Here is a 24,079-nt window from a genome sequence, read left to right as displayed (position 1 = left end):
TGAAGTCCTTGCCCATGCCTATGTCCTGAATGATATTGCCTAGGTTTTCTTCTAGGGTTTTTATGGTTTTAGGTCTAACACTTAAGTCTTTAATCCATCTTGAATTAATTTTTGTATAAGGTATAAGGAAGGGATCCAGTTTCAGCTTTCTACATATGACTAGCCAGTTTTCCCAGCATCATTTACTGAATAGGAGATCCTTTCCCCATTGCTTGTTTTTGTCAGGTTTATTGAAGATCAGATGGTTGTAGATGTATGGTGTTATTTCTGAGGCCTCTGTTCTGTTCCATTGGTCTATATCTCTGTTTTGGTACAAGTACCATGGTACAACCACAACCATGCTATTTTGTTTACAGTAGCCTTGTAGTATAGTTTGAAGTCAGGTAGCGTGATGCCTTCAACTTTGTTCTTTTTGCTTAGGATTGTTTTGGCAATGCGGGCTCTTTTTTGGTTCCATATAAACTTTAAAGTAGTTTTTTCCAGTTCTGTGAAGAAAGTCATTGGTAGCTTGATGGGGATGTCATTGAATCTATAAATTACATTGGGCAGTATGGCCATTTTCATGATATTGATTCTTCCTATCCATGAGCATGGAATGTTCTTCCATTTGTTTGTGTCCTCTTTTATTTCGTTGAGCAGTGGTTTGTAGTTCTCCTTGAAAAGGTCCTTCACATCCCTTGTAAGTTGGATTCCTAGGTATTTTATTCTCTATGTAGCAATTGTGAATGGGAGTGTACTCATGATTTGGCTCTCTGTTATTGGTGTATAATGCTTGTGATTTTTGCACATTGATTTTTATCCTGAGACTTTGCTGAAGTTGCTTCTCAACTTAAGGAGATTTTGGGCTGAGATGATGGGGTTTTCTAAATATACAATCATGTCATCTGCAAACAGGGACAATTTGACTTCCTCTTTTCCTAATTGAATACCCTTTATTTCTTTCTCTTGCCTGATTGCCCTGGCCAGAAATTCCAACACTATGTTGAACAGGAGTGGTGAGAGAGGACATCCCTGTCTTGTGCCAGTTTTCAAAGGAAATGCTTCCAGTTTTTGCCCTTAAGTATGATACTGGCTGTGGGTTTGTCATAAATAGCTCTTATTATTTTGAAACATGTTCCATCAATACCTATTTTATTGAGCGTTTTTAGCATGAAGGGCTGTTGAATTTTGTCAAAGGCCTTTTCTGCAGCTATTGAGATAATCTTGCGGTTTTTGTCTTTGGTTCTGTTTATGTGATGGATTACGTTTATTGATTTGAGTATACTGAACCAGCCTTGCATCCCAGGGATGAAGTCAACTTGATTGTGGTGGATAAGCTTTTTGATGTGCTGCTGGATTCAGTTTGCCAGTGTTTTATTGAGTATTTTTGCATCGATGTTCATCAGGGATATTGGTCTAAAATTCTCTTTTTTTGTCATGTCTCTGCCAGGTTTTGGTGTCAGGATGATGCTGGCCTCGTAAAATGAGTTAGGGAGGATTCCCTGTTTTTCTATTGATTGGGATAGTTTCAGAAGGAATGGTACCAGCTTCTCTTTGTACCTCTGGTAGAATTTGGCTATGAATCCGTCTGGTCCTGGACTTTTTTTGGTTGGCAGGCTGTTAATTATTGCCTTCATTTCAGAGCCTATTATTGGTCTATTCAGAGATTCCACTTCTTCCTGGTTTAGTCTTGGGAGGGTGTATGTGTCCAGGAATTTATCCATTTCTTTTTTTTTTTTTTTTTTTTTTATTATACTTTAAGTTCTAGGGTACATGTGCATAACGTGCAGGTTTGTTACATATGTATACTTATGCCATGTTGGTGTGCTGCACCCATCAACTCGTCAGCACCCATCAATTCATCATTTATATCATGTATAACTCCCCAATGCAATCCCTCCCTCCTCCCCTCTCCCCCCTCCCCATGATAGGCCCCAGTGCGTGATGTTCCCCTTCCCGAGTCCAAGTGATCTCATTGTTCAGTTCCCACCTATGAGTGAGAACATGCGGTGTTTGGTTTTCTGTTCTTGTGATAGTTTGCTAAGAATGATGGTTTCCAGCTGCATCCATGTCCCTACAAAGGACGCAAACTCATCCTTTTTTATGGCTGCATAGTATTCCATGGTGTATATGTGCCACATTTTCTTAATCCAGTCTGTCACAGATGGACATTTGGGTTGATTCCAAGTCTTTGCTATTGTGAATAGTGCCACAATAAACATACGTGTACATGTGTCTTTGTAGTAGAATAATTTATAATCCTTTGGGTATATACCCAGTAGGAAAAAATCTTAAGGGCAGCCAGAGAGAAAGGTCGGGTTACCCACAAAGGAATTTATCCATTTCTTCTAGATTTTCTAGTTTATTTGCGTAGAGGTGTTTATAGTATTCTCTGATGGTAGTTTGTGTTTCTGTGGGATCAGTGATGATATCCCCTTTATCATTTTTTATTGTGTCTATTTGATTCTTATCTCTTTTCTTCTTTATTAGTCTTGCTAGCAGTCTATCAATTTTGTTGATCTTTTTCAAAAAGCCAGCTCCTGGATTCGTTGATTTTTTGAAGGGTTTTTTTGTGTCTCTATCTCCTTAAGTTCTGCTCTGATCTTAGTTATTTCTTGCCTTCTGCTAGCTTTTGAATTTGTTTACTCTTGTTTCTCTAGTTCTTTTAATTGTAATGTTAGGGTGTCAGTTTTAGATCTTTCCTGCTTTCTCTTGTGGGCATTTAGTGCTATAAATTTCCCTCTACACACTGCTTTGAATGTGTCCCAGAGATTCTGGTACATTGTGTCTTTGTTCTCACTGGTTTCAAAGAACATCTTTATTTCTGCATTCATTTAGTTATTTACCTGGTAGTCATTCAGGAGCAGGTCGTTCAGTTTCCATGTAGTTGTGCGGTTTTGAGTGAGTTTTTTAATCCTGAGTTCTAATTTGATTGCACTGTGGTCTAAGAGACAGTTTGTTGGGATTTCTGTTCTTTTACATTTGCTGAGGAGTGCTTTACTTCCAACGATGTGGTCGATTTTGGAATAAGTGTGATGTGGTGCTGAGAAGAATGTATATTCTATTGATTTGGGGTGGAGAGTTCTGTAGATGTCTATTAGGTCTGCTTGGTGCAAAGCCTTCAATTCCTGGATATCCTTGTTAACTTTCTGTCTCATTGATCTGTCTAATGTTGACAGTGGGGTGTTAAAGTTTCCCATTATTATTGTATGGGAGTCTAAGTCTCTTTGTAGGTCTCTCAGGACTTGCTTTATGAATCTGGGTGCTCCTGTATTGGGTGCATATGTATTTAATTTAAGATAGTCAGCTCTTCTTGTTGAATTGATCCCTTTACCATTATGTAGTGACCTTCTTTGTCTCTTTTGATCTTTGTTGGTTGAAAGTCTGTTTTATCAGAGACTAGGATTGCAACCCCTGCTTTTTTTTTTTTTTTTTCTTTCCATTTGCTTGGAAGATCTTCCTCCATCCCTTTATTTTGAGCCTATGTGTGTCTCTGCACATGAGATGGATCTCCTGAATACAGCACACTGATGAGTCTTGACTCTATCCAATTTGCCAGTCTGTGTCTTTTAACTGGGGCATTTAGCCCATTTACATTTAAGGTTAATATTGTTATGTGTGAATTTGATCCTGTCATTATGATGTTAGCTGGTTATTTTGCCCGTTAGTTGATGCAGTTTCTTCTTAGCATCAATGGTCTTTACAATTTGGCATGTTTTTGCAGTGGCTGGTACTGGTTCTTCCTTTCCATGTTTAGTGCTTCCTTCAGGAGCTTTTGTAAGGCAGGCCTGGTGGTGACAAAACCTCTCAGCATTTGCTTGTCTGTAAAGGATTTTTTTCTCCGTCACTTATGAAGCTTAGTTTGGCTGGATATGAAATTCTGAGTTGAAAATTCTTTTCTTTAAGAATGTTGAATATTGGCCCCCACTCTCCTCTGGCTTGCAGGGCTTCTACCAAGAGATCCGCTGTTAGTCTGATGAGCTTCCCATTGTGGATAATCCGACCTTTCTCTCTGGTTGCTCTTAGTATTTTTTCCTTCATTTCAACCTTAGTGAATCTGACAATTATGTGTCTTGGGGTTGTTCTTCTCGAGGAGTGTCTTTGTGGTGTTCTCTGTATTTCATGATTTTGAATGTTGGCCTGCCTTGCTAGATTGGGGAAGTTCTCCTGGATAATATACTGAAGAGTGTTTTCTAGCTTGGTTCCATTCTCCCCATCACTTTCAGGTACACCAATCAAATGTAGATTTAGTCTTTTCACATAGTCCCATATTTCTTGGACGCTTTGTTTCTTTTTACTCTTTTTTCTCTAAACTTCTCTTCTCGCTTTATTTTATTAATTTGATCTTCAATCACTGATACCCTTTCTTCCATTGATTGAATCAGCTACTGAAGCTTGTGCATGCTTCACATAGTTCTCATACCACGGTTTTCAGCTCCATCAGGTCATTTAAGGTCTTCCCTACACTGTTTGTTCTAGTTAGCCTTTCATTTAGTCTTTTTCATGGTTTTTAGCTTCCTTGCAATGGGTTTGAACATGCTCCTTTAGCTCAGAGAAGTTTGTTATTACCAACTTTCTGAAGCCTACTTCTGTCAATTCATCAAAGTCATTCTCCATCCTGCTTTGTTCCGTTGCTGGCAAGGAGCTGTGATCCTTTGGAAGAGAAGAGATGCTCTGGTTTTTAGAATTTTTAGCTTTTCTGCTCTGGTTTCTCCCCATCTTTGTGGTTTTTATCTACCTTTGGTCTTTGATGTTGGTGACCTACAGATGGGGTTTTGGTGTGGATGTCCTTTCTGTTGATATTGATGCTATTCCTTTCTGTTTGTTAGTTTTCCTTCTAACAGTCAGGTCTCTCAGCTACAGGTCTGTTGGAGTTTGCTGGAGTTCCACTCCATACCCTGTTTGCCTGGGTTTCACCAGCGAAGGCTGCAGAACAGCAAATATTGCTGCCTGATCCTTGCTTTGGAAGGTTCATCTCAGAGGGGTACCTGGCTATATGAGGTGTCAGTCAGCCCCTACTGGGAGGTGTCTCCAAGTTAGGCTACACAGGGGTCAAGGACCCACTTGAGGAGGTGGTCTGTCCATTCTCAGAGCTCAAACACTTTGCTGGGAGAACCACTTGTCTCTTCAGAGCTGTCAGACAGGGACGTTTAAGTCTACAGAAGTTTTTGCTGCCTTTTGTTCAGCTATGCCCTGCCCCTAGAGGTGGAGTCTACAGAGGCAGGCAGGCCTCATTGAACTGAGGTGGGCTCCACGCAATTTGAGCTTCCCGGCCGCTTTGTTTACCTGGTCAATCCTTAGCAATGGCAGACGTCCCCCCACCCAGTCAGGCTTTCCGCCTCACAGTTCGATTATTTTGGACTAGCAGTGAGCAAGGCTCCATGGGTGTGGGACCTGCTGAGCCAGGCGTGGGATATATTCTCCTGGTGTGCCATTTGCTAAGACCGTTTGAAAAGCTCAGTGTTTAAGTGGCAGTGTCCTGATTTTCCTAATACGGTCTGTCACCGCTTCCCTTGGCTAGGAAAGGGAAATCCCCTGACCCCTTGTGCTTCCCGGGTGAGGTGATGCCCTGCCCTGCTTTGGCTCACCCTCTGTGGGCTGCACCCACTTTCCGACCACTCCCACTGAGATGAACCAGGTACCTCAGTTGGAAATGCAGAAATCACCCATCTTCTGCATTGATCATGCTGGGAGCTGCAGACCAGAGCTCTTCCTATTCGGCCATCTTGGAATCAACCTCTAATTTTTGTATTTTTAATAGAGACAGGGTTTCACCATGTTGCCCAGGCTGGTCTCAAACTCATCACCTCAAATGATCTGCCGCCTCAGCCTCCCAAAGTGCTGGGAGTACCGGTGTAAGCCACTGCACCCAGCCATAGCAATGCTTTCTAAAATTCACTTTCCTCTCCTCATTTCCCTGCAACCTACTCTAAAGTCACTCTTCAACTGTGTGGCTTTCCTTATCCCTCCCTGATTCTCTCTCCTTCTCAATTCCTCCTTATTGAATAGATCAACTTAGACTCTCTTGCTTCACCTTGGCCTGTTTATTTCTTCTCTCTTCCTATTCTCAAAAGGTCCATATCCAAGCTGGCAGACAGAGCTCTCCTTTGAGTGCAGGGAAGTGACTCTCATAAAGTAAATCTTGTCCTCAAAACACATTCAAAATCACAGAACAATAACTTGAATTTCATAATCATAGAATTGCAGAAGAATCATTTCCTATATTGTTGTGGAAAAATTGGTATCTTAGACTTCTTTTTGAGCAGGAATCCCAAACTCACATTCCCACAGGCATGTAATAGAAAAGAGGGCTGGAGACCAAGTGTAAAATAATGACAAATGATGAAGACTGTGCAGATATTACTCAACTCCAACTAAAGATGCCATGTGGGAATGCAGGTTCAGAATTGACGTATGTTCTGATGTTTTAAGAGAAATTAGAAACCCAGATTTTTGTGTAGAACTTCCCAATTTTAAAAGCACTGTGTGTTGCGGGGGTGTGGAACCTAGGCAAGATTCAGCCATAATCTTGGCCCAAAATTTGGTTTACAACCTCTGATATCAAGGAACCTGTGGTTGGCATCCCAAGTCCGCTTGATGATATCAAGTCAACTTTAGTCTTGTTGCCTGCTTAGGAAGAAGACAAAGAAGAGGGTCTGGAGGAGACATACTATGAGGACCTGGAGTCCTTCACAGTCTCCAGTGGAAACACGTATTTTGTCTTCGTACCCCTGGAAGAAGAAGAGCATTGCAGGAAGTCCCATTCCACCTTCTCAGCCATGTTCATCAGCGACACTTCCAGTGCCAAGTTCATAGAACAAGTGACAATTCCATCAAGACTAATTTTAGAAATTAAGAAACAGTGAGTAAAAAACTATTTTATTCTCATCCTGTTGTTCTGAGTTTTGTTAACAAGGTGAAATGTTAAAAAAAAAAAAAAAGAAAAGAAAAGAAAAGAAAAGGATTGGACTGGTATCACTTGGATAAAGAAAAAATATAGGTAACTGAAGGAAGGTAGGGATGAGAAACACAATAAAAAAATGGCAAGATCCAGGAATTATTTGCAGTCACAGATATCTTCTGTGAGAGTGACCCCCTGCACCCACCTCAGGAGGCTGTCTGCTGGCTTGGGCCTTGGACATAAGATACAGTGTTTTCCCTGCCAGATACTTTTGGGTTCTATTTCCTGGTATGTCTGTAATCATAAGGCTGCTTTTCTTTTTCTATTTTAATTCTACAGATATACACCATAAATATAAATATCTCATATATGGCATTTTGTACTCAATATGTACAAAATATAAGAATGGAACTGTTCACTCATAGAGTATATCCATGTCCATTGCTATATGACATGGCCAAAAGATATTACCAAAGAGTTTCGTTGCAGAAAATATGAGAAAATTGAAGAATAGAGAAATGACCCATAACCCCAAGTAAATTCCCACCAAGGGGAATTTACTTCCCCTAACTCCCAAGTTTCTGGGCCTTTGTGTTTGAGTTTGGATCAAATGTGGACATTTGTGTTTGCCTTTTGGATGGCATTCTCATTGTTCTCCTGCCTCTACAATGTCGTAGGAGGACTCATCAGCTAGAGATCTCCTGGTTCGTTCACCTCCCATATGTAACATGGGCAGGAGGCTGGAGATAAGGAATGAAAGGAGTACAATCAGGCCTTTGGGCTCTTTCTCCTACACCTCAGCAGCATCTCACCTTGGAAATGTCTCTTGACTCAAACATCATCCCTCTCCTTCCTCTACCAGAGGCCATCATCTGCCCTCTCCATGGCAGATAGGACAAAGGTCAGCAAGGACTATCACAGGAGCTATTATTTACCGAGTGTATTTAATCCCCTTAATAAATGTGAGAGAGGTACCATAATTAACTCCATTTTACAGTTGAAGAAATTGAGGCTCAGAGAGTTAGTCATTTGGCCTAGATCTCCATGACAGAAAGCAGTTTGATCCAAGATATGAATCCAGACAGACCCTGTAACTCCAGAATCTTGCACCAACCACTATGCTATCTGGCCCTTTGACTAACCAGAAAAAAATTATCTGTCCAACTGATTGGGTTTGCATACTGAAGGATAACATACCTTCATGAAAGTATGAAAGTCGTAAGTGTATAGCTCAATGAATTGCCCAAATATGACACAGTTGATACCCAAAGCCCACAAGAAATAGAACAATTACCAACCCTCCAGGAACCCACTTTGTGTACCCATCCCAAGCCACCACTCTGTCTTCCCCAAAGATAACAAATATTATAACTTCTGAGTTCATTTTGCTTATTTTTTAACTTTATCTAAATTAGGTCATACAGAACTCACTCTTTCATTATGTTTATGAGACATATATATTATTGAATGTGGCTAGAGTTCAGTTTTTATTTCTGTATAGTATCCCATTATAAAAAAATATAATCCATTTTATTAATCCATTTTACTGATACACGTTTGCTCTTTCCAATATACCAATAATGTTGCTCTGAACACTCTTGTATAAGTCTTCTGGTGAATATATGTATACGTTTCTGTTACATATAGAACTAAGAGTGGAACTGCTGACTCACAGAGTGTATGTCCATATCCATCTGTAGGAGATACGGCCAAAAGATACTACCAAGGAGTTTTCAAAAGTGATTTTTGACAGTTTTACAGTCTACAACAGCATAGGAGAACTTCAACTGCTCCACAACCTCAGTGGTGTTGTTAGTGGGTTTTATCTTAGCCATTCTGGTATAGTTATAGTGGTGTTTCATTGTGATTTTAATATGTATTCTCCTGATGAGTATGATATTGTATTCTTTTTAAAATACTCGTTGGGCCATTTGGTTATCTTTTTGTGAAACGCCTAGCAAAATCTTTTGCCTATTATATTTCTGGTTGATTTTCTGTCTTTTTTCTTATTAATTTATGGGAATTAATTATGTATTCTATAGCCGGGCATGGTGGTTTTAGCCTATAATTCCAGCTACTCAGGAGGCTGAGGTAGGAGAATCGCCTGAACCTGGGAGGCGGAGGTTACAGTGAACCGAGACAGTGCTGCTACACTCCAGACTGGGAGACAGAGTGAGACTCCACCTCAAAAAAATTAAATTATATATTCTATATAAGGCTTTGTCAGATAAATAAATGGCAAATATTCATCCCCTCTCTGCACTTGCCTTTTTTACTCTCTTTCAAGTTATATCTTTTGATGAGCAGAAGTTCTTATTTCTAATAAGGTCCAATCCATCAATTTTTTAATTAAGGTTAATTTACTTTGTGCCTTACCCCCAAGGACATGGAGATGTTCTCCAATGTTATATATTTAAAATGTTATTGTTTTCAACTTCCATATTAACATCTAAAATCCACCTGGAACTGATTTTTGTTTATGGTGTGGAATAGGGGTCAAGATTCATTTCTTTCCCATATAGATAACCAGTGGATCCTGGGTCATTTAATGAAGAGACTCTCCTCTCCCCCACTGCTCTGCCACGTGTCTTTTCTAGTTCTCTGTGTGTCTATCCAATGACTTCATGCTGCTTGATTACTACAGCTTTACACTAAGTCTTACTATCTGATAGTGTAAGTCCTCCAACTTTAGTCTTCTCCCTCCATTATTCTTGGCCCTTTGTATTTCTACATAATTTTTTAAATTAGCTCAAGTTTCCATAAGACGTCTGCTGCAATGTTGTTTCTTATTATTGCATTGAATCTATAGATCAGTTTTTGGAAACTGACATCTTAACAATACATGGCCAAAAAAGCATGGTAAATTTTAAAAAGGAAGAAATGATAAGCTGAGAAGCAACATTTGCAACTCACATCAAAGTCAATGACCCTCATGTCCCTAGTATATGAAGGGCTCCTAGAAATTGATTTGTAAAAAAGAACAGCTATTCACAACAGAGAACTGGGCAAAAGACATTCATGGACAGTACACAGAAAGAGAAACTAAATACTCTTGGGTTTTTTTGAGGCAGGGTCTCACTCTGTCACCTAGGCTGGAGTTCAGTGGCATGAGTCACTGCAGCCTTAACCTCCTGAGTAGATGGGACCATAGGTGCATGTCACCATGACCAGCTAATTTTGTATATATTTTGTAGAGATGGGGTCTTACCATGTTGCCCAGACTGGTCTCGAACTCCTAGGTTCAAGCAATCCTCCTGCTTCAGTCTCCCAAAGTGCTGCGATCATAGGCATGAGCCACAGTGCCCAGCCTAAATAATCTTAAACACATGAAAATATGCTCAGTCTCAATCATAATATGACAAAATTGTCAAACTTAGACATCTGACAATACACTCTGAGACTGTGGAGAAATAGGAACATCACTGATGAGGATACAAGTTGACTTCTAGTGGAAACAGTTTGGCCATATCTGCCAAAACCACAAATGCATTTTAATCTTTGATTCAGCAACTACAGTTCAAGGTCATTTATCCAAAGAAACACTTCTACATCTGGCATATGTAATGTCCTCCAGCAGTGGTACGGTTCAATGAGTAATGGTCCATTTACACAATGAAATGCAATGTAGCTGGGAAATGAAATGAGGAAAAGGAGTGAAGGGGGGAAGCCCTTTGGTCTCCATGTGGAAAGACCTCTCATAGGACGTGATTGCTGGCAGGGCTGACCCTGGCTGGTCTCCCCCTCAGACTTCGAGCTGGCTTCTTCGAGCACCTCGAGAAGTGGTTTGACCAGTGTTCCCTGAACACCCGGATCACCGTGGCCACCAAAATCAATGAGCTGGATTCAGAACTGGAGCTGCATCTGCACCTGCATCAGCCAAGAGCCCAGCAGATTGAAAAAGACATCCACAACGTCAGGGCAGGTACAGACACTGGATGCCTGGGAATGTCTGCCCTGCCCCCAGCCCCTCCTTCAATGTCTGCTCCACTGTGGCTCCATGTCCATTAGCTGTCCCAGTTTGTACCGTGCAATGTTTAGCGTGTTCTCATCACACCATGGAAGATGTGCACGAGGGTTTGCACCTCCGAGGCTTGCAGAAAAAGGTGGTACTCAGAATCCTCCTGCGAGATTTTTTTCTTATTTCCATTTTTTTTCAAGAGGGTGTTAGAGTTGAAAACAAAGAGTGTTGTACTGTTTTAGCTCTTGGATGCCAGATCTGCTCATACACCTGTCAGATACACACCTGCATAGTGGATATTCTAGAGGCAAGCCCATAGCTCAGGAATTAGAGCTCTCAGTTTCAACTCCTGTGACCGTGTGACCCTGTACAGGTTACCTGACCTCTCTGACCCCTCTCTCACCTGCAGAAGGGGTTGATGGAGGTGTTAAGGAGGTGGTAATAAACCCTTTTTAAATGGTATAGTAAGGAATCATGAGCACCTGGTACAAGATACAGCCTCCAAAAGTGGTGGCCATTATTTCTACTTTATCATTTATCATACTTAAAAATATATGCATTTCACACCTACGTGGCGGGCTCTGTTAATGTGGCAGGGGCGGGGGGGATGTTTTCAGTAGGATTCTTCAATGACTATTGGTTTTTCACCCAAATTATACCCCAGCTCCTCCAAAGCCCTTTAGAAGTATCAGAGAGCCCTGTCACTAACCCACACAAACTCCTATTCCTGGAGCAGGGAAGGAGTTGTGCAAGTTGACAACTGGCCTTGAATCCCAGCGCTTGCGGGCTCAGGCAACTTGTGTGGCATTTGGAACCTCATTGTTGTCATCTGGAAAATGTGTGTGCTGAATGCACTGAGGAATAAAAAGGATTCTACATGCACTGAGTAGAAGCTCCCTGAAGGCTGGCTCCCTGTCCTTCCCAGGCCACCTGAGCCAATACACAGTGTGGAAAACAAGGCGAGAGAAGCGAAGACCTAGCATCTCACCAGTCATTTTGGCAGAGCTGGGACCACAGCACTTCCACCACTTCAGACGATAGTGGGGTCAGATGGGAGGTGGTCAGGGTTGGGGGCTCTAGGGACTCTCTGCTCACCTAAAGGCCCATGATGGATCCCTGGAAGCCCAGTCCTTGTTCTTGCCACTCCACCTTGGAAGACAGTTGGAATTCAGGCTCACTGGACATAAGTATCTGCTGATGTTAAGGAGCAAACCCAGACTGCTCAGTGCTGTACTTGCTGTTACCCCCCAGACCTTCTCACCTAGATCTCAGCCCTCCCCAACACCCCCTACCCATCCTGCCTGCTACTCGGCTGCCCCCCAGACTGTCCATCTTCCTGGCTGTGTTCCCTCTGCTCCGGGCAGGGTGTCTCCACCAACAGGAGCTCCCTGCTCATGGCCAGGCCTCCTCTCCAGCCCAAGCCCTGATGAAGGCAACAGGGGCAGGACAAGGGGCCTTGACCTGAATCGTTCCTGTTCTGCAGCTGGCCTGGGAGAGGCAGCAGACGGGCCTTGTTCCAGGAAAGCAACATGCTGAGGTAAGTCGGGTCCCAGGGACCCCAGCTCTCTTAATCCTTTTTCAGCGGAGCTCTTGCTTCATCAAGAGCGGTTGGACAGCCACTGTGCTGGGGTGACCGAGACGCTGAAGAAGGAGCGGCTGATGTTCTGCCAGTTCCAAGAAGAGCAAAACGTGAGGAGCAAAAACTTCCACCTCAAGATCTATGACATGGAGCACATCTTCTTGAATGCCACCAGAAGCCAAAAGTAAGGGGTCCTGGGAGTCTCCACCCCAGCCATGTGGCTCTGGAATCTCAGTTTGCCTGGTCCTTTCAAAGGAGCTCCCCTCCCTGTAGACACAAGAGCAGAAGGCACCTCCAGAGCCTTCTTTCAAGTTAAACTCTTCAAGAGAGTCAAGTCAAACTCTGTGTGGAATATTGCGTGGGAGGGCAGGGAGTGAGCAGCCAGAGAGCAAAGAATACACACAGGCAGCATGCAAGGGTGCAAACCAAGTACTATGAAATATCAGTGGTGGGGAAGACCACTTCCCCTCAGGAAAAATCAGGGACGGCTTCCTGCAGGAGGCAGCATTGAATATGAACTCAGAAGAGCCCTGAATGGAGAAAGATGGGAGAGGGTTGCGTTCCACAATCACTGAAAGAGCACTGGCTCAGCTCAGTGTAGGAGTGTGCTCAGGGCAGAGCAAGGGGCTCCAGAGAGGCCATTTGGGATATGAGATGGAGGCCTCAGGCAGGTCCCAGGGAGGAGACTGGCAAGTGTCTACACAGCCATCAGGGACATGAGGGACAGCTGGTTCTGGTGGACTTGGTTGTAAAGAGGACACTCTCAGGGCACTCTTTTAGGGGATCATGGGTGCAGGAGCCACCTTGCTGGGGGTCAGACCCAGCCCACTGGAGCAGGGACAAAGATCCAGTAGGATCTTCTGGGATTCTTTCACCAATTTTATTGCAAGGGTCAGAGAAAGAAGGACGCCCTCTGATCCAGCACACCCAGAGTGTGTCCTACAGACACTGGAATTTGGAACTTCTTTCTACTGCCCCCTTTGCTACCCAGAGAAGCTGGGCAGCTGGGCACAGCTTATGGAGCCCAAATAGACTCCCAGGATGTCCTCCTTTCAGGCCCAGGCCACCACCCTTCCCTCTCATGCCCTCCAAACTGGTCACCCATCAGCACTGTGTCCCCAGGGAGGTCACCTATTACCACCTGCTCCTCCCATGTCTTCAGGATGCTCACCATCACCACCTGTCCCTCCTGTGTCCCCAAGCTGGTCATCATCACCACCTGCCCCTCCCACATCCCCTAGGCTGATCACCATCACCACCTGCCCCTCCCTTGTCCCCCAGGGTTGTCCCCCATCACTGTCCTGTTCCTCCTCTGTCTCCCACAGGCTGGTCATTCTCAGCAACACACTGCACCAGGAGTTGCTTAGCTATGTTGATGTCACCCAGGTATCCCTGCGCAGCTTCCGGCAGTACTTGGAGGAGAGTCTGGGCAAACTCCGCTACTCAAATATTGAGTTCATCAAACACTGCAGGTGGGAGCCAGTGTCCAGGGCCTGTTCAGGCCACCTGAGTTTCTTTATTGGGATGTGGTCTCGTTTCCCCCTTAATTTTTAGTTTTGACAAAATATACATAACATCAAAGTTAACTCTTAACCATTTTTAGGTGCACAGATCAGTGGCATTAAGGATATCCTGGTTGTTGTGCTACCATCACCACCATTGGTCACCAGAACTTTTTCATCTTCCCAAACTGAAACTCTGTACCATTAAACAAGAACTCCCCATTCCTCCCTCCCCACAGCCCCTGGCAACCACCACCCTGCTTTCTGTTTCTATGAATTTGAAACCTCTAGTTACTTCATGTAAGTGGAATCATATATTTGTCCTTTTCTTGTCTGGCTCATTTCATTTAGCATATTGTCTTCAAGGTTCATCCATGTATCATGTGTCATGTATCACAAAATCATGTGTCATCCATGTATCATAGTTCATCCATGTGTCATGTATCATGTGTCACAAAATCATTCCTTTTTAAGGCTGAATAATGTTCCATTGTGTGTATAGATCACATTTTGTTTACCCATTCATCTTTGATGGGCATGTGGGTTGGTTCCATCTTTTGGCTATTGTGAATAATGGTGGTAGGAACATTGGTGTACAAATACCTGTTGAAGGTCCTGGTTTTAATTATTTCCAGAAGTGGAATTGCTGGATTAAACAGTAATTCTATGTTTAACTTTGAGAGGAACCCTCATACTGTTTCCACAGCAGCTGCGCCATGTTCATTCTCACCAGCAATGCACCAGGGTTCCAATTTCTCTACATCATCACCAACGCTTGTTACTTTCTGGTGTTTTTTGTTTTTTATAATAGACCTGTTAATGGGTGTGAAGTGTTTCTATGTTGTGGTTTTGATTTGCATTTCCCTGACAATTAATGATGTTAACCTTTCCATGTGCTTATTGGCCATTCTTTCCCCTTATCTTTACCCCTGCAATCTGAATCCTGGATGAAAGTAATCCTAGATTTAGTCTTTGACATTTTTGAAAGGCTGTATTTATTTTTTAAGGCTTATGCTATTTTAAAAATCACAAATCTTTTAATCATTACAGCATAATCAAACACAGATTGTATATAAAGTACAAAGTGGAAGCCTTCCAAAAATATATTTTCTATGTGCCTGTACTTATGTATACATGAGCAAAACATTGTTAGTTTTGTACAGAAGTGGAATGCTAGTACACACGCTGACCCACAGCCCCCCACTACCACCATCACCAAATCATGGTGATATAGGGAGTAAAGGAACTTTCTTTCTGCCCTTGAAGTTTCAACAATTTGAGCCAATAAAGCAAGGCCGGGCACAGTGGTTCACGCCTGTAATCCCAGCATTTTGGGATTCCGAGGCGGGTGGATCACCTGAGGTCAGGATTTCGAGACCAGTCTTGCCAACATGGAGAAACCCCGTCTCTACTGAAAATACAACAATTAGCTGGGCCTGGTCGCAGGCGCCTATAATCCCAGCTACTTGGGAGGCTGAGGTAGGAGAATTGCTTGAACCCAGGAGGCGGAGGTTGCTGTGAGCTGAGATCGTACCACTGCACTCCAGCCTGGGAGACAGAACGGGACTTCATCTCAAAACAACATCATCATCAACAACAAACAAACAATAAAACAATAAAGACGATAAACAGATTAATGGGAAAAAGACACACCGATTTATTAACGTGCAAGTGTCACACAAAGTTTGAAACTCAAACAAAGGCCAAGTGGTTGAATCTTAAATATCCTCTTCATAGGAGAGTGAGAAATGGGAGATGTAGGAAATTTTAGTGGAAGGGTAAACGATGTTTAGGGGAGATTAATGGACCCAAAGAACAGATAATAGCCTGGGACCAATTCTGTATGGGCTCTGGGTGTGGTGTCAACTCCAGTCTTCCTTCCTACAACTGTGCATCAGTTTCTCCTGGTTGATGAGTTATCTGGGGAAGGGATTCACAACAGTGGAGTATCTTCTGGAGGATCCAGCCTTTAGGTAGATAGGTGAACTTTAGAGAAAGCTCTTCCCTGCATTTGCTGCTCCCCAAGTACTCTCAGTTTTAAGTTCAAAGTAGCACATTTTTGGTATCATTTTCTGAGCCCCAACAGTGGGCACCTTCCGTGTCAGTGTCTACAAAGCTTGCATTGTTTTAAATATTAAGATTTTTCTGATTATAAAAATAGAATTTTTAAAGAAAATTTGGAAAGTAGCAAAAACTAGAACTATAATTTGACATGTTAATCATCTCTACCTTGCCTATCTCTGCATCCGTCTTGCATATTTTAGCTTCATTCTAGCTAATTTCTTTGTATTATTTTTCCTGGTCACTGATTCACTCTGTGACTGTGTTGAACCTCCTGCAAATCTGTTCATTGAGTTTTCAATTTTAATTATTATAGCTTCCATTTGTAGATACATACATATATGTGTATGTGTGTGTGTGTGTGTGTGTGTATATACGTATATATATATATATTTTTTTTTTTTTTTTTTTTTTTGAGACAGAGTCTTGCTCTCTCACCCAGGCTGGAGTGCAGTGGCACAGTCCCCACTCACTGCAACCTCCACCTCCCGGGTTCAAGTGATTGTCCTACCTCAGCATCCCGAGTAGCTGGGACTACAGGCATGTGCCACGATGCCCAGCTAATTTTTGTATTTTTAGTAGAGACAGGGTTTCACCATAGTGGCCAGGCTGGTCTTGAATGCCTGACCTCAAGTGATGCACCCGCCTCTGCCTCCCAAAGTGCTGAGATTACAGGTGTGAGCCACCACTCTCTGCCCATTTATAATTATATTTGATACTTTTTCAAAACTGCCTGCTCCTTGTTCATATTTTGAAGCTTACTTTTTATTCCTTTAAACATCTTAAGCCTAGTTATTTTATAGTCCATATCTGATATTTCTAATATCTGAGGGTTTGGGGGAGGTCAGTTTCTGTTCTCTATTGTTTCACTGTTTTTCATGTATGGTATCTTGTATCTTGATTCCTTATCGATTTTTTAACCTACGAGTCACTCCTCTTCCTTGGGACTTCATCTGTGGCATTCTTTGAGGCCTGGACTGGACATTGCATTCCTTCAGAGAGAATCCTTATTTGTTTCTGCTGGGTAGCCAGGGAGCACTACCTCCCCAGGATCAATTAGAATTCTCTGCTTGAGGTTTTTTGGGTCACTCCAGAGAACATGAACTCATTTTGTAAATGTACGTGAAGTCTAGTTTGTGTGATGAATTTTCAGAGGAGAGAGATATTTTCTTTCCTCTTTGCACTTGGATCTAGACAGGCGAGAGTCCTGGTATCTGGTGGATTCGTTCCTTCCTCAGTCTTATAATGCAAGGGTTGTCCTCTGGATCCAGCTCTAGGCTATCCCTTCACCTGTGCAGTCATCAAGACTGAAACTCCAAGGCTCTGGTGCAAAGTCTTGGCTTCTGGTGCTGCCCACTTCCCAAGCTCGCTTCTAGTGTCACTTCATCTGGAATTTTTTATTTTATTTTATTTTTTTGAGGTAGAATCTTACTCTGTCAGCCAGGCTGGAGCGCAGTGGCGCAATCTCGGCTCAGTGCAACTTCTCCCTCCTAGACTCAAGAAATCCTTCCACCTCAGCCTCCCAAGTAGCTGGAATCACAGGCACATGCCACCACACCTGGCTAATTTTTTTACTTTTTGTAGAGACAGAGTCATGCAATGTTGCCCAGACAAATCTTGAACTCCTGGCCTCAAGTGATTTTCCTGCCTCAGTCTCCCAAAATTCTGGCATTACAGACATGAGCCACCACGCCTGGCAAGTTTATGTGGAATTCTTACCTTTACACAGTTCCAAGAAAGCTATTTTTATTTTGAATTTTGTTTCAGTTGGGTCTGTTAGGGTCTCCAACCTGATGAAGTGACAAAAATGGAAATTCTGCACCATTTGTGAATCCTACTCCTGTCCTTAAGCTATCTGCATTCATTTTCCCACATCTGGAACTCTAACCGGAAGCCTAGTTTAAAAGTGTGTATCAGCCACAGTATTGGGGATAGATGAGAACTCTCAGGTCTGATCCGTGGCTTTTATTTCTCTCTGATTATTTTCAGATTGTTTTCAGAGGGAGGCAACTTTTCTCCTAAAGAAATCAATTCACTGTGTCACCGACTGGAGAAGGAAGCTGCCCGGATAGAGTTGGTTGACAGTGTCATCATGCTCAACATGGAGAAGATGGAGAACGAGTACCTGGACCAGGTGGGGCCCCCAGCCAGGCCCCAGGCCAACCGGTTCCACAGTATCCCTTGCTCAACTTCCTCTGAAGGGAGGGCTAAGCCCTCCATCCAACCATTCACTGGGCCTGTCCCCCTCCTCTTTCAGAGTCCAAAAGGTCCAGATTAAGCCCCTGTCCTTTACCCTTTATCTCTCTGTGCAGGCCAATGATGTTATCAACAAGTTTGAAAGCAAATTCCATAACCTGTCTGTGGACCTTATTTTCATAGAGAAAATCCAGCGGTTGCTGACGAATCTGCAAGTGCACATCAAGTGCCAGGTAGGATAAGTTCATTCTTCAAGGATCTTTATCACACACACCTGCACACCAGGCACTGTCCCCAGTGCTGGGAGGCCAGTGTGGTCTCTGTCCTGTGCGTGGGACTTGCTCTCCAGCCAGGAAGACAGAAACAATCTTTTTTTTTTTTTTTTGAGACAGGGTCTTACTTTGTCACCCAGACTGGAGTGCAGTGGCATGAACACAGCTCACTGTAGCCTCAACTTCCTGGGCTCAAGCAATCCTTCCACCTCAGTCCCACAAGTAGCTGGGACTACAGGCACATGCCACCATGCCCAGCTAATTTTTTCTATTTTTGTGGAGATGGAGTCTTCCTATGTTGCCCAGGCTGGTCTTGAATTCCTGGGCTCAAGCGATCCTCCTGCCTCAGCCTCCCGAAGTGTTGGATTACAGACATGAGCCACTGTGCCTGGCCAAAAATGAAATCTTAATAACCGCTAACGTTTACTAGTTATTGCGCACCATTCATCCTGCTGAGCAACTTGCTTTGATTAGCTGTCTTAGTCCTCACAAGAACTATAGGAGGCAAGTACTGTTTTTATCCCCATTTTAGAGATAAACTGAGGCAGCATTTTAGTGACTTAGGTAGGAATACAGAGCTCTTAAAGGGTAAAGTAAAAATGTGAACCCAGGTCTGACGGACATCAGAGCTTACGGCCTTAAACACAAACAGGCCATGTGTGCAACAGAAGGAGAAGGTGGCTGTTTGGGGATTGAGGGGCCAGAGAACTTCACCTGGGCTAAGAAAGTGGGGCTTCCAGAGGCTTGAGGGAGAAGTAGGAACCAGCCAGGTAGGCGGTGAGGAGTGAAGCGTTCTGGAGAGATGCTGGAGAAAATCCAGGGGGCTGGAGCCCAGGACTACAAGAGTGCGAGGGAGAGAGTAGGGAGCTCTGTGATTGGAGAGCACCAGCGGGGAGGCAGTGGGGGCCTGGGAAGGGTTCAGGTGGGGCTGCGTGCTCGGGGCTAAACTTGGAGGGTGGGGGTCCTGGCTGCTGACCACAGAAAGGCTGGAGGTGGGTAGGAGTGAGGCAGAAGTGCGAGGCTGAGGGGGAGAGAATCATGGCCTGGGCACAATGTCAACAGGGACGCATTCTGATTCCAGAGCTGAGTGGAAGTGGGATGAGAGGGACTTGGGGTACACTGGAAGTGAGGGGCCTGGGTTATCGGCATAGGTCAATGCCCATTCAGGGAACAATGTCTGAGGACCCACTTGGGCTAGGACAAGCGGAGGTGAGGAGGACAGCCTTGTCTTTTGGGAGTGGCAAGTACAGTTTGATAAAAGAAGGGTTTGCTGGCATCTCAGGCTCTGAGATAGGGACTCCAGACCCAGCTTCCTGCCCCTTTCACCCCAAGAAGCATTTAATTCATCCATCTGTGAAATGGGAATCATAAAAGCAATTCCTAATATTATGGCACCGATAAAGGAGCTAATATGTGCTAAACTTATGACATAGTCCCTGGAGCATAGTGAATCCTTAATAAAGGCAGGCTCTGGTGGAGGTCCCAGATGAACCTCTCAGGACCGGCTTCCAGTCATTCCAGAAGGAGCAGGAGGCAGCTGCAGGCAGCAGAGCCCATGGCTCCAGGGCATGTCACCACACTCTTGTTTAAGGAGCATATTCTTAATGGGCCTCCAGCTGGTGCTGGCACTGATTCTTTTTTCTGAGTTGATATTTGGGGACTGTTCGTGGTATACAGGGGTTGCATTTCAAAATATCTAACACCTGTGATAAAATACATTTCCATCATGGACAATACTGGGAATATAGAACAAATACAAAACTGAAAGTAAACCATAATTCTGCCACACAGCATAACCCCTGTTAAAGATTTCCATTTATTTTTTAAGCTTTTTTTCTATACATGAAAAGATGGAGATATGCCAAAATTGGCTGCTTGCTATTTATACCAGTTTTATAAGCTGTATAATCTTTAAATATTCTGCAAAGACACTATTTTGATGGCGTCTCTATCATGGATGTGTTGACATTTTACTTAAGCATTCCTTTCTGGAGGAACATTTGGTGAATTTCGCTTCTTGTTATGAAAGGTGATGCTGTGAGAAGTGCACTTGCCAGGACGGTCTGACCACATCCTTAGGATGCCTCTTGGAAGCCACAGTCCTGGGTCAGAGCATGATCTTTCCATGGCTCTCTAAGCTTTCCAGGGAGTTTTTCCAGCCTTGGCCCTGCACTGCTGGAGCAGAGCCTGTGCACTTGCCAGGACAATCTGACTGCATCCTTAGGGTGCTTCGTGGAAGCCACAGTCCTGAGTCAGAGCATGACCTTTCTATGGCTCTTGAAGCTTTCCAGGGAGTCTTTATAGTCTTGACCCTGCACTGCTAAAGTGAAGCCTGCCCTCCCAACTCCCTCACCACACTCTGGGGTGCCAATTTTGCTTGAAGCTTACTTGAGAGAGGAAAAAAAATCTTTTTAATTTATATCAATCTAGTGTCTGGTAAAACTGCATATTTTCTCCTGGTTTCATTTTTTTCCATGCTTAATCAGTTTCTCAGATGGTATGTTTCACAGAACATTTCCCAGATCACAATATGTATTCTAGAAACAAAATCTTGGAACCTCTGGTTTTCTAGGTGGCAAAATCCAATTCACAAACAAATGGATTAAATTTCTCTCTGCAACAGCTTCAGAACAAGATAAAAACTTGTCAAGAGTCCAGGGGAGAGAAAACCGTAAGTGTTCAATAGATTCTGCCTGTGAATAATAAAGATATATCATGCTAGAATCATAAGTGTGAAATAAACGTATATGTGTGTATAGGGTTTCTCCAGCACAAGGTGGGATGGGGGAACATCTCTGAGCCTTCCTACTTAACCCCTGTTTCATGGAATGAAGAAAGGAACAGAAGAGAAAGCAGCCACTGTTCTCTACCCCCAACCCCTCCCAGGCAAGCATGGAGCAGTGTCTAGAGTTGGGGGAGGCCTGAGTCTGGCTTCCTCTGACCTCACTCCCTTGGAATATCACCAGGTGTCCCTTGCTGTAAGGAGAACTCAGTCCCAGAAGCATAACAGAAGCGGGGCCCTGCCCCCTGAACAACCACTTTTTGTTTGACTTTCCACTTGCTTTTTTTTTTTTGAGATGAAGTCTCACTCTGTCACCCAGGCTGTGGTGCAGTGGCGCAGTCTCAGCTCACTGTAACCTCTGTCTCCCGGGTTCAAGTGATTCTCCTGCCTCAGCATCCCAAGTAGCTGGGACTACAGGCACCCACCACCATGCCCGGCTAGTTTTTGTATTTTTAATAGAGACAGGGTTTCACCATGTTGGCCAGGCTGGTCTCAGAACTCCTGACCGCAATTGATCCGCCCACATCAGCCTCCCAAAGTGCTGGGATTACAGGTGTGAGCCACTGCACCCGGCCTCACTTGCTTCTTTTGATCATAGCACAGAAACTGGTTTTCTCTGTTTGAAGTATGAATTGAAGCAGAGTTTGCAAGGAGTGTGGTTCCAAGCATTTGCCTGGCCCTGATCCTCAGAGCAGGTCTCTGGATGTCTATGTGCTTGTTTTTCTGCCATGAGTGCCCGACTCTGTCCCCGAGTCTGCACAGTGAAGGACAGTGCACCCTTCAATGATAGGGGACATCGGGAGTTCTCTTCCTGAATCTACGGGTTCAACTCTGGGCAAATGACTTAAAGTTGCTCAATTCGGTCTCCCCTGGCCTGTCGCCCAGGCCACACCAGGGAACCTTTCCTTAACAGCCCAACCAGGTGCTCCCAGAACCAGACACCCCAGCCTGAAGGTTCTGGAGTGGGAAGCTTTTTCTTCACCATTCTCTGTCTTTTCTCTACCATTTCAGTGACTCTGAACTGCAGTTGTATTATTGGCACTGAGAGGACATTTTTCTGTCTTTATTGCTTTGTCTTATATAGTATATTGCATGACTCTTGAAAGAAACGTAAACACCCACAAAGCATAGTTTGCAGAATAAATGTCCCTCTCACGATTCTCATTGTGCACAGAGGCACTCTAAACCCTGTTATGTATATGCATGCGCTTGTTTCCACACATCCACTGAGATTACTTGCCCTGCAGTGCAGATGTGCAGAGCAAAGGTGGCTCCTATATTTTGCCTGTGACTTGCCTGATGTCTCTTATGAGCCCCCTAATGGGAAGCAGGGGGAAGATGAGGTTAATCAGCTGTAACTCTTCAACAGGCTCTTTAAGGCAGCTCCACCTCTCCAGAACAGAAACATCCAGTCTCTCACATCCTCACCTCCCAACCCCTGCTCTGTCCTCTCCTGTTAGGGTGTTGGGTGGGTGCCAGGGGCTTGCCCAGCCTCCCAGCCAGGTGAGGAGCATGTGGGCATGGGTTTGCGGGCATTCCTGTGTTGACAGAGGAGGCTGGCTGGACAGTCTGCAGAGGGGTGATTAGGGGACAAGAGTGTGCCTTGAATGTGTGGCAAGAGGGAAGATCCTCGCAGTCGCATTCCTGCACACCTGTGGGGTGCTGCTCCAAGGGAGTGTTAGACATTGCCATGGAGATGGCCAGATCACTCTCCTACACACTCGTGCATGCCCTTGCCACCTGGGTCAAATGTTTCCTTCTAAACATAGAATGTGAGAGGCAGAGGAGATCCTAGGGAATATTTTGTGTCCCCATCTGTAAGATGGGGAGACCAAGCTGAGCAAGTTTAAGTCGTTTGCCCAGAGTTGAACCTGTAGATCCAGGAAGAGAACTCCTGATGTCCCCATCAGTGAAGGGTGTGCTGTCCTTCACTGTGAAGTGAAGGCCGCCTAGCAGAGCCAGCCCAGCCTTCCCCACTCCCCAGGGGCCCTCCCTGCATGTGAGGAGCCTCCATCAAGCCAAGAGGCATCCTCACCAGCCCAGCCCCTGTTCCCGCACTTCCCACAGAATCTGCCCACCGTCCTGCAGTCTGCTTCCTTGGGGCTTTCTTCCTCCCTGTTCTCACTAGACAGTGACCACAGAAGAACTCCTCGGCTTCGTCCAAACTTGGAAAGAAAAACTGAGCCAGAGGATTCAGTACCTTAACTGCAGCCTGGACAGGGTGTCCATGACTGAACTGGTCTTTACAGTAAGGAATGGGATGGGGTGGCAGGAAAGGGTGGGTGAGCTGTTGTCTGGGCTCCCAGGAGACCTGCAGGGGGGCCGAAGGGAACAGGGGACTCCCAGGCATCCGCAGGACGTCAGGCTTCCTGAGATGCCATGGAAAGATCACAAGCTGTGAAGTCAGAGCTGGATTCGAGTCCCCAATGGGCCACTTCCTTGCATTGGTCTCGGAGGAGACCCCTCAGCTCCTGGCACTACCTCCCCTGCTCCATCAGGACCCTCACTCACCCTATCCACGGAATCTCAAGCCAGTCCCACCTCTCAGCCTCTTCCTTCCCTCCTGCACCCAGGGGCAGCCCTGGCTTCTCCCCATGGCACCCCCAACACCTCATCCAGACCCCTGCCTCTTGCCTGCCTGATGACCACATCCTCTCACATCTCCTATGGTCTGTTCCCCGAACATGGCCGGAAGAGGCTGGTCTGACCATGTCACTCCCCTACCCTTGGGGCAAAGTCCAAACCCTTTCACTGGACACACAGCAGCCTCTGTGGCTTGTCCTCCATGCCTCTTCATCCCTCTCACTTTGCCTAAGATGTCACTCCCCACCAAGACTCCTCTCACCCCC

The 24,079-nt window shown here is 44.5% G+C and overlaps 1 protein-coding gene across 1 annotated transcript in view; it reads left to right on the top strand.

Moving 5' to 3' along the window:
* Positions 1–24,079, top strand: part of CCDC180 (coiled-coil domain containing 180) — an 85,845-nt gene that overhangs the window by 45,530 nt on the left and 16,236 nt on the right. Inside the window, 8 exon segments of the mRNA XM_030920284.1 lie at positions 6,615–6,841; positions 10,627–10,802; positions 12,421–12,601; positions 13,743–13,889; positions 17,970–18,114; positions 18,293–18,409; positions 21,021–21,119; positions 23,359–23,478. Coding sequence (XP_030776144.1) covers positions 6,615–6,841; positions 10,627–10,802; positions 12,421–12,601; positions 13,743–13,889; positions 17,970–18,114; positions 18,293–18,409; positions 21,021–21,119; positions 23,359–23,478 — 1,212 coding nt within the window.

This window comes from Rhinopithecus roxellana, chromosome 16 (genome assembly GCF_007565055.1).
Source record: "Rhinopithecus roxellana isolate Shanxi Qingling chromosome 16, ASM756505v1, whole genome shotgun sequence".
Lineage (NCBI taxonomy): Eukaryota > Metazoa > Chordata > Mammalia > Primates > Cercopithecidae > Rhinopithecus > Rhinopithecus roxellana.
The sequence above is the reverse complement of the archived record's forward strand: the minus strand, read 5'-3'. Positions and strand labels throughout refer to the sequence as shown.